This window comes from Herpailurus yagouaroundi, unplaced genomic scaffold (assembly GCF_014898765.1).
Source record: "Herpailurus yagouaroundi ecotype Mexico unplaced genomic scaffold, PumYag 182, whole genome shotgun sequence".
In the NCBI taxonomy this organism is placed as follows: Eukaryota; Metazoa; Chordata; class Mammalia; order Carnivora; family Felidae; genus Herpailurus; species Herpailurus yagouaroundi.
In genome coordinates this window covers 5,285,433-5,295,264 of record NW_024412413.1, presented here as the reverse complement: position 1 = coordinate 5,295,264, position 9,832 = coordinate 5,285,433, and the positions used below count along the sequence as shown (strand labels likewise).

Here is a 9,832-nt window from a genome sequence, read left to right as displayed (position 1 = left end):
CAAACTCCTTCGGAATGTGAGTCCTTGAGCCAGACAGAGCCTGGGTCGTTGTGCGAGAGCGTTTCTCGTTTATTAAGGTCGAGAAATCTCGGGTCCTGTTTAGTGTTATCTTTGATGTTCAAGGGCGGGGTGGAAACTTCTCTGTGTTCATGTGACCCAGTTTCTGTGCTTTGAAAATGCGGTTCCTTTCTCTTGCCCTGCTCCCTGTGTCTTTGAGACCAGGCGGCAGGGCCCTCTGGAATCATCTCTGTGTCCACGTGCTCTGGCTCACGCCCTGTGTCCCGGTGGGCGGACGACCCGTGTGGCGTCTTTCTTAGAGGTTCCACGGGCTCGTTGTCGTGACTCGCCTGTGTGGCGCACCTGTGTCCCAAAGCCCACCTGGGCCACCCCCCACTGACATGAATCCAAAGCCTTTTGTTCTCCTGGGCTGTGAGCATAACCACGTCTCCCGCGGCCTGGACCCCAGCGGACCTCCTTGGCCTCTCGGTCCTTCTGTGATGTCGGCCCGGGAAATGGGACTTAGGAGCTCAGGGTCTCTGCGTACACCCACAAGTATGCGCCTCGTGTATACGTGAGGACTTCCTCTGAAAGAGGTCTTTTCCTGTTTCCTTTTTCTGCCTTTGAACCCGACGGGCTGGTTAAAATGGCTTTTGTAACTCGTTACATCGTGCAAACCAGTTGCCGAAACGGGGCGGCTGTTGTCTCGGCTGGCCTGGGCGACCGGTGGGCGTCATCTTCAGAGTATTGCTGGGAGAGTGGGGGTGGGGACTTCTCAGAAACCCACCTGAGCATCCTTTACGCGTCAAGGTGGTAACATGTGTCTGGATCTTGCACGGAGTCAGGCTAAGGGCTTGGGGGTGAACAGACGGCTGTGCGTGGGGCCAGTTCCTAGGATGCGCCCTGTGGGGGTCGGATTAGGTTGTGTGCGTGCGAGGGGCCGACCGCCGGGCAGACCTCCAGACCGGATGTTGTTGGCAAAGCATTCACTTTTTCTTTCCTCTTTTTCCTTTTCTTTTTCTCTTTCTTTTCTCTACTTTTTTTTTGTGGTGAAACATACATAACATCAAAATTGATCATTTTAACCCTTTTTAAGTGTGCTTTTTCAGTGGCGTTCATTCCATTCACAGTGTTGTTGTGCAGTCACCACCCTCCCATCTCCTGAAGCTGCTTTTCTTCGGGAACTGGAACTCGGTCCCTGTTAGGGGAACTCCCCCTCCCCCCTCTTCCCCCTCCCCCCACCATTCCACTTCATGTCTCTGGATGTGACGACTCCCGGTCCCTCAGTGTGTGAGTAGAATCGTACAGTGTTTGTCCTGTTGTGAGTGTTTCAAGGAGCTGATGCCTTCCGGGTTCACCCATGTGGTAGCTGGTGTTAGAATTTCCGTCCTTTTTTTTTAAACTTTTTAAAAATGTTTTGTTTTAATTTATTTTTGAGAGAGAGAGAGAGAGAGACAGAGTGTGAGTGGGTGAGGGGGAGAGAGAGAGAGGGAGACACAGAATCCGAAGCAGGCTCCAGGCTCTGAGCTGTCAGCACAGAGCCCGACACGGGGCTTGAGCCCATGAATTGTGAAGTCGTGAGCCGAAGTCCACTGCTCAACTGACTGAGCTACCCAGACGCCCCCTTCCTTTTTTTTTTTTTTTTAAGTTTATTTATTTGTGAGAGATGTGAGCAGGGGAGGGGCAGAGAGAGAGAGAGAGAGAGAGAGAGAGAGAGAATCCCAAGCAGGCTCTGTATTGTCAGCACACAGCCTGACGTGGGGCTCGAACTCCCTAAACTGTGAGATCATGACTTGAGCTGAAACCGAGAGTCCGACCCTTAACCGGCCGAGCCCCCCAGGCACCCCAGAATCTCCTCCCTTTTTCCGGGTGCACAGCATTCCATCGTGTGGGTACATCACATTCTGCTTCATTCTGTCACCCCTTGCCGGGCACCTGTGTTGTTGGCCACCTTTTGTGAATCGTGCTGCTGTGGAACATGCGAATGCGAAAGTTGACCGCGTAAAAAGCCTCGCCTCAGGCTCTTCACCGGTGTTAGAAGCAGGCGACCTGGGGCCCCACTGCTTTTGCCCTTGTGCGGGGCGGAGGGTCGGCTGTCCGCGGAGCCCGCTGTGTGCCCGGCTCTGGGCTGGAGACCTGGTGTTCATCATTTCACCCTTCCAGGGGCCCTGACATTTTGGGGAAACAGGCTCAGAGGGGTCACTGGGTCTTGCCTGGGTCACAACACTAGCAAAGTTGGGGGGATCCCCCCCACCTGCCTGCCTCAAAGCCGTCAGGCCCTGTCCCCATGCTACTACTCTTCACATGCCCGGGATCGGACGTGTGGTTGGTTCACAGCGACTGGGGTATTGAGAGAGAATGCGTGAGAACGTTTCGCAGAAGAGAAGACCTGGGCAAACCGGTGACCGATGGAGAGGCCGGTCTGTGGCGTGTGATGGGGACGGTTGCCCAGTGTCCTTAAGCAGGGCTGTCAAAGCAGCAGGTGCCCAGGCCCCACCCATTGAATCGGATCTTGGGTCTGGAGGCTGGAGTCCCAGGAGCAGCCGGGCGCCAGAGGAAACAGTGTGACAAGGGCAGGGGTGTTAGTCCTGGGGGTCCCCCGTGGCGGATGTGACTGCAGGCACTCTCCTGGAGGGCCTCTAGTGTGGGGAGCGAAGGATCCTCTAGGATCCGAGCCCTGTGACTGTAAAGTGCGCCCTCTACCCAGCACGTGCACGCACGCACACACACGCGCACACACACACACACACAGACAGAGGCTGGTGCTGTCTAGACCCGAGGTCATGGTGCCTCCAGCTCCAAGCCTGTGGTCTGGTTTGTTGGATCCTATTGTGTGCTCTAACACCACAACCCTGGCCATTACCTGCTTGTCAGCCTTCTGTGCCCTTGAACCTGGCCGTCGACAACAGCGTTGCTTTAAATTCCGGACTTGCGTGTGCGCGTGCTGGGAGGGGCCTGCACCCCCAGATTCCGCGGCTGAGGACACAGCTCTGCCGGGAGCAGAGGGGCGCCCGCCTTTGTTAGGCCCCGTCGCTGTGATATTCCAGCTTTGTCCGTCTCAGCAGCCGTGGGAGGGTCTGGAAGCATCCAGAAGCTTCCGAGTCTTACTCGTGTGTTCCAAAGAGCAGCGAAAACAAGACTGGCAGGGCTTGGCGGGCCCGAGAAGTCCTTGGCGAGAGGGAAGAGCCGGGGGATGTATTCTCGGTTCGGAGCATTTTCCCTCGGACTCTTTCTGGGCAGCAGGCCATTTAGGAATGTTTGTTAAAGGCTCGGAGAACAGGAGTTGATTCCTCCCTGTTTCTGCTGCCAACGTGCGAGGCCACGGAATTCTGTTCTCACCAACCCTTGTTTTCCTGTCTCTTCCTGCTCCACAGTGAGCGACCTACAGGAAGAAGGCAGACATGCCATCGACTCGCCGATGTCCCCTGCCTCGGTGGACGTCCACCCCGAAGACACCGTGCTAGGTAAGGCGGGTCCTGCCGGCCCCCTGTCGTGAGCGAGCTGGCCTTCCGCGGCGTGTGCCCGGGGTTGGTGAGGCTGACAGAGGGCACCGTCGGTCGGCGTGGTCTGCGGATCTCACATCATTCCAGCTGGCGTTTGAGAGTCGGGGCTCCTGGCTCAAGGTCACGTTTAGAAAAGGCCGTAGGAAAAACTACATCTTCCTCTGAAAGTTTCCGCCTCTCTGATTTCAGGTGTGAGCTTTGTTAGCATTTAAGTACGACGAGGCCCACAGATCAGGGGCTGAGCACCCCCAAAACGATGGCCTGTTACACGCACAGTTCCCGGGGGGGGGGGGGTCCTGCCAGGGGTGGCTGGGAGGCAGGAGGGGAGAGCGGGGCCTTTCTCTCCTTGTGGGAAGGGCTGGGTGGGGCAGGGTAGGCAGGTTTGGCTCGGCGAGTTGATCATCCATGGGCTCTAGAGGCTCTCTGGAGAGGTCTGTAGCTGCCCCCGGGTGGTTAGGGACATGTGGGCAGGGGGTGTGAGAACCCATCAAAGAGGTGGCTGGGGATGGGCTCCGGGTTGGTTGGTTTGCCCAGAAAAGGCAGTCACGGGGGACTTGTTTGCCATCTTAGGAACTGGCCAGCCCGGGAAGGGGCAGTAGTATCTCTAGGTCCACAGGCCCCGAGGTGTCACAGCATTAGCGAATATACAAAGGAAGAAACGTAATTAGTACACCCCCATCTGTGCGCGAGCCAGAGCTATCCCAAAGCCACGGGCTTGCTAGGGAGGACCCAGCGAGTGGCAAGGCCCCTGCACCCACCTCCTTGGGGCCACGTCACAGCCGGCACTTGAGGAGGCGACAGGCGACGTGTTTTTCTCAACGCGCGTTTTGGGATCTGATCAATCTGAGAGGCCGTTGTGGAACATTCCGTGTATTTCCAAACCCTGGTTCAAAGGGAAGTCCTGGTCGGTCCCTCCCTCGTGGTTTCCACGACAAGGGCAGGCCAGCGGGAGCTTGTGGAGAAATGCAGACACAGGTTCAGCCTGGCAGGCTTGAAGCCCAGTGCTGGACGAGCCCCCTGAGATCCTGCTGGGGTCCACTGTGGCCCCTCTCTCTTCTTGGAAGAGTGTCACCCCTCACTGTCCTGCTTTTGGCTGTCTTCAGCCAGGCTGAAGTTGCTGTCCAGGCAGATGCTCCCGGGTGACCCTTTCCAAGGGGAACGCGGGGACTAGCTCGTGGGTCCGGAAATTAGCCTGACACAGAACAGGGTTCTTCACCTCGGCACTGTGGACATTTGGCACTGGGTCATTCTTTACTGTGGGGGCCTGTCCTGTGCGTTGTGGGTTTGAGCATCCCTGACCTCTGCCCACTAGATGCCACCAGCTGGGACGACCAAAAACGTCTCCAGACATTGCTCTAGCCCCCCTGGGGTGGTGGAGGGACTGTCAGTCCTGTTGAGAACCCTGCTTTAAACCAACAGGAGGGCTAGAAGGTTAATTGGAAACATCTGTCAGGCTGTTGTTTTGTTGATAATGCCTTGAGCTTGCCTTTGCCTGGGCCCTAACCCTCCTGTTTTGCCATCTTTATAAATAGCTGCTCTTGGGCAAAGGAGTTGGTACCCTTCAGCTTGCTTCGTCACATTCTACTCGTCCCTGAAGCTTGGGTGACCTCGATAAGGACTGACCTTGTTAGCACCTGGAACTGAGATCTGAAGGCCAGAGGGGTTGTGGAGTGGGGGGAGAGGGTGTCAGATGGACAGCAGCATGTACCAAGGCCCTGCGGCAGGCAGTGGTGAGGCTTGCTGAGGGGCAGGGGAGAGCTGGGAGGGCTGGAGTGGACAGTGCCTGGGACAGCTGGGGAAGCCAGGCTGCTGAGGGCCCCAGCAGGGACATCACGAGGGACCCCTGTGTGGTCCCCCGTATGTCACCCGGAACATCCCTCTCAAGCATCAGATCTGCACGACTCCAAAAATAGTTCTCCGCTTTGTCACGTTTTAAAATTTCCTGCTGTGAAGCCAGTTCCACTCAAAGCCGTTTCGTTCCCTCCGGCACGGACTGGGCCCCAGGAGCCTGGTCATTGTCACCTGTGTGTCCTGCGGGCCCACCCCTGCCCAGGCCCCGAGGCCTCCCTCTCCGCTTCCCCCGCACGCAGCCAGCCGTGCCTCCCACACCCCCTCTCCTTCCGGGCCCCGGTCGGTTTTGTTCTGCTTTGTGTCCGGCCCCCGTGGATCTTCCTTATTGTCACATGAGTCCCTCAGGGGCAGCTTGCTGGGCCCCAGCGTCCTTCGATCAAGGCCTGAACGTGGAGCGAAAACAAGTGACAAGTAAACAGAACAGGGATGAACACGTTTTATTGTGAAACCTCACCCACCGTCACCCACACTTATTTTCGCGATTTTTTCCTAATTTTTTGGTCCGTACTGTTTTACATAGTGGTGAGCTTTCTCGGCATACGTATCTATCAACAGTGGCTGCGGGGAGCTCTTCCCACAGATCCGATTCGGGCCGTGTGCGTGCCGTCCTCTCCCTTCGTCCCCAGCCAGGGGCGGCTTCCTGCTTCCCGTTCAGGAAGGGGCCGGGCCCATCCACCTCCCAGAAGTCGGCTGCCCGCTCCGGCTCGTGTGACTTGACGTGGCACGTGCGGGGCCAGTGGCTCTCTGCTCTCAGTCCGTCTGCCCCGCTTTGTGCGAGGGGAGCCGGCCGTCCCCCTGCCCTCGCACGCCCACTAGTGCTGACCGTGACTCTTTTCCCCGGCAGAGGAGAATGAGGAACGCACAATGATCGACCCCACGTCCAAGGATGACCCCAAATTCAAGGAGCTGGTCAAGGTAAGGAGCGCCTCGGTTAGCACGTTCCATTCGCGCTGCTGGGCTGCATCGGGGGGCAGAGGGTGAGGGGCTGAGCCCAAAAGATGGTCCCCGGGGTCAGGGAGGCAGTGATGGCAGGGCGGGGGGGGGGGGGGGCGCGGGGACTGCTTCTGAGCCACGGCGGTGCCTTCTGCGTCCTCCGCCTGATTTTCTGAGCTCCGGCTCAGCGGTGAGGCCGTATTTGTGGCATTTGTGTGTGTCCTCGTGTGGACTGTGGTTTTGACTGCTCTGATCTAAACCACAACAGGGTTTCGAAAGGCAATCCTTCTCACTTTGAGCAAAGGCTCGGGGCGCTGACAGCGTGCTCCCCGCCCCGGGAGACCCGGCTCCGGGCTGCCTGGGCAGCCGTGGAAAAGGTTTCTCTTCTGCAGCTCGAGGTCGGCTCGGGTGACCCCCGCAAGGCGCTGAAAACACCGTGCACGGCCAGGCCACAGACATAGTCTATTAAAAGCGCCCCTCAAACACGTTTCTCCACCTCAGCCTCCGCCGTCGGACCCGAGGTGCCTGCTACACGGCCGTGTTCTCACGGGGGCTGACGCAGAATAAAGAGAACCTTGGCAAATTGTGTCCTTTTAAAAACTGACCTTGAAGATGTCCGTTTTAGGACCCACCCCCAAGTGTGGATTCTTAACAACTTAAATGGCCTAGTTTATTTTTTTGAAGAAGTTTTTTCTCCCATCCCACACAAGAGAATTGGTGAGAAAAGTGACCCTCTCTTTCAGCCCCCCAAGACGTTATTACAGGGGATATCGAGGTAGTGGAAAGGGTTCGGCTTCTCCGGAGAAACGGAACCAACAGAATAGAGCCATCCGTCTCTCTGTCTGCCTGCCTGCCTGTGTATCTCTGGGACGTTTATTGTGACAAATCGGCTCACACGATTAAAGTCCCACACTCTGCCGTCTGCAGCCGGAGACCCAGGAAAGTGGGTGCTGTCGTTCCAAGGCCAGCGAGCTAGGAGAACTGAGGACAGGGGTTGATGTGCAGAAGAGGATGATTCCAGCCTTCCTCCACCTTTTCGCGCCATTCGGGCCCTCCTGTGGATCGCGGGAGGTCCCCTCTGCAATGGGGAGGCTCCTATGCTTTGCTGGGTCCTCCAATTCAAATGCTAATCTCTTCTGTTAACACCCTCCCGGAAGGACGGAAGCACGGAAGGAGGGAGGCAGCCAGAAGGAATGTTGAATCAGACCTTCGGCTGCCCACGGCTAGTGAGGTGCGCCTTCACTAACTGTGAATTAAGCTGCGAATCTCCACAGGAGATCGGCCGCGTGGCCGAGCATCGACTGGGTGTTGTTCCAAAGCCGTGGCCAGCTCCTTGGTGCCCCTGCCTCGCCCCCCTTCTGGTCACTCTTGCTGGTCTGGGGTTGCGTCCCCCGGCAAGGGAGCAGCAGCGAGCTTGGCCCCGGGCGCTCTTTCTGGGCAAAAGGGGCTCGAGTGCAGACTTAACGCAGGGGTCTTGGTTTGAGAGAGGATCCTGGGATGCCCGGGTGGGCCCAGTCCCGGCACAAGGGTCCTTAGAAGAGGGGGAGATTCGACCACGGGTGTAGATACAACCTGATGATAGGAAAGCAGGTGCTGCATTGCGGGCTTGGAAGGTGCAGGAAGGAGCCGTGTGCCAAGGAGTGCAGGCGTCGTCTGGGAGCCGGTGAAGGCGAGGAGACGGATTCTCCCCTGGAGCCTCCAGAAGGAGCTGGCCCTCCCACCACCTTGACCCGTGGAGCTGATTCTGGACTTCTGACCTCTGGGGCTGGAAGGGGATAATACGCGGGTACCGCGGAGGTCATTTGTTAGAGCAGCCATAGGAAACCTCGTCCCCAGCCTACGTCACCTCCCTTCCCCAAGGTGCCTCCTCCTGGCTACAGCTGCCGGTTCGTCCCCCAGTCCCCCCTGGGTCACTCTGTCAGTTCCTGGAAGGGCCAGCTGCGAGACGCTTCGATGTGGCCGTCCCGCCAGCTTGGAGCACACGTGCCAAGAGATGGGCCATTTCCGGAAGGTTCCGCCTGCTTTCAGGCTGCAGGCAGCATCTCGAGGCAGGCTTGGGGGAGTACTTTTTACTTCCTCAAGCGTTTTCCAAATAAGCGTTAACACGGCAAGCGGGACGGTGGCACTGGGTGGGCATCGGCGAAACATTAGCTGCCGTGGTGGAGTGTGGAGGGGCCGACGCAAAGTGTTCGTTCTCACTAACTGCGGCCCCCCTTTTTTTTTTTTTTTAAAGTTTATTTATTTTGAGAGAGTCAGAGAGCAAGTGGGGTAGGGGCAGAGAGAGGGGGACACAGGATCTGAAGCAGGCTCCGTGCCGCCCGCACGGAGCCTGACTTGGGGCTCGAACTCGCAAACCTGAGCCGAAGTCGGATGCCCCACGGAGGGAGCCCCTCCAGGCGCCCCGGTAACCACAGCCTTTTTGACCAGAGTCGCGTGTGGGTGGCGGCGTGGGGGATGCCTGTGCTGAGCTCCGGGCGTGTGGGGTGCTGCGTGTGGGGCCCGCGTGTGTCCCTGAGTCGGGGTTCGCTTGCGTCAGCACCCGCTTCTCCTGGGAGCAGCGTGCGTGTCCGGTGAGGGGTGAGCCGGGAGGGTCACCTGCCGTCCTCTCCTGGGGCTGGAGGCCGGGACCGTGGCCTGCCCTCGGGGGCCAGCAGCCTGGGCCGCGTCGCCTGCCAGCTCCCCTCTCTGCTCCCCATGCTCGAGCCCCCGGCCTCTTTGCTGCCGAGCACGTGCCCACCCGGGTGTGAGGTTAGAGCCGCCGGTCCCCCGAGCCCACCCTCGCTTCTGATGCCAGTTATAAGTTTGGGGTCCGCAAGGCGACATGGAGGTTTGACCCCGGAAAGACTCGCACAGCTCACGGAGCGCTGCCGTGCTCTCAGCCGTGCTTCGTCACGGTGGAAGGACACAGGTTAAAACCCGCCGAGGGGGGAGGAGCTCAGGGCAGGCCCAGGAGGGCACCGTCCACTTGCCTTCTGGCGGCACCGAGGACAGCGTCACTTACTGGCGACGATATGACCGTGTGCTTCGAGCACTGCCCGCCAGGGAAGCCCCCAAGCCTCGTGGTCCGGAGTGTTTAGGGGAGCACCACCCCGTGGGCGGAACCGACTGCCCTTGCGGCCGGCTGCCCCCAGCCCTTCCGCCCCGATGGACAGAGGGTGACCCAGAGCCCCCATCCTGGGCCACGTGGGTCCCTTCTGCCAGCCCAGGCTCCCGCCCCAGCTACCCCGTCTGGCAGGATGCCCCGGGGACCTGAGGTGCGGGCCAGCCTGCGCTCTGGGCAGGGTTAGCGTCTGCACCTGTCTGGGTGCTCCTGGCCCCCAGGAGCGCTGCCCCCAGGAGCGCTTCCCCCCGGGCGCTTCGCACCTCCTTGCCCTGCCTGGTCTCCTCCCCTCCGCTCCCTGTGGCCTGGCACCTGGCTTTTGGTCTGGCCTGTCTTCTGCTGGGTCCCCAGGGCCTGGGCGTGTGCCCGCACACAGCGATGCCGATCCGCACTTGCAGGACGGGGAGTGAACCGACGGGGGCGGGAGGGGGGGGCCCCAACGTGTGGG

The 9,832-nt window shown here is 59.1% G+C and overlaps 1 protein-coding gene across 3 annotated transcripts in view; it reads left to right on the top strand.

Annotated features, from left to right (window-relative positions):
• Positions 1-9,832, top strand: part of PARVB (parvin beta) — a 74,881-nt gene that overhangs the window by 19,390 nt on the left and 45,659 nt on the right. For all 3 annotated transcript variants that reach the window (XM_040490596.1, XM_040490597.1, XM_040490595.1), the window contains 2 exons: positions 3,372-3,461; positions 6,196-6,266. In XM_040490596.1, coding sequence (XP_040346530.1) covers positions 3,372-3,461; positions 6,196-6,266 — 161 coding nt within the window. Of the gene's footprint in view, positions 1-3,371; positions 3,462-6,195; positions 6,267-9,832 lie in introns of those variants that run through there.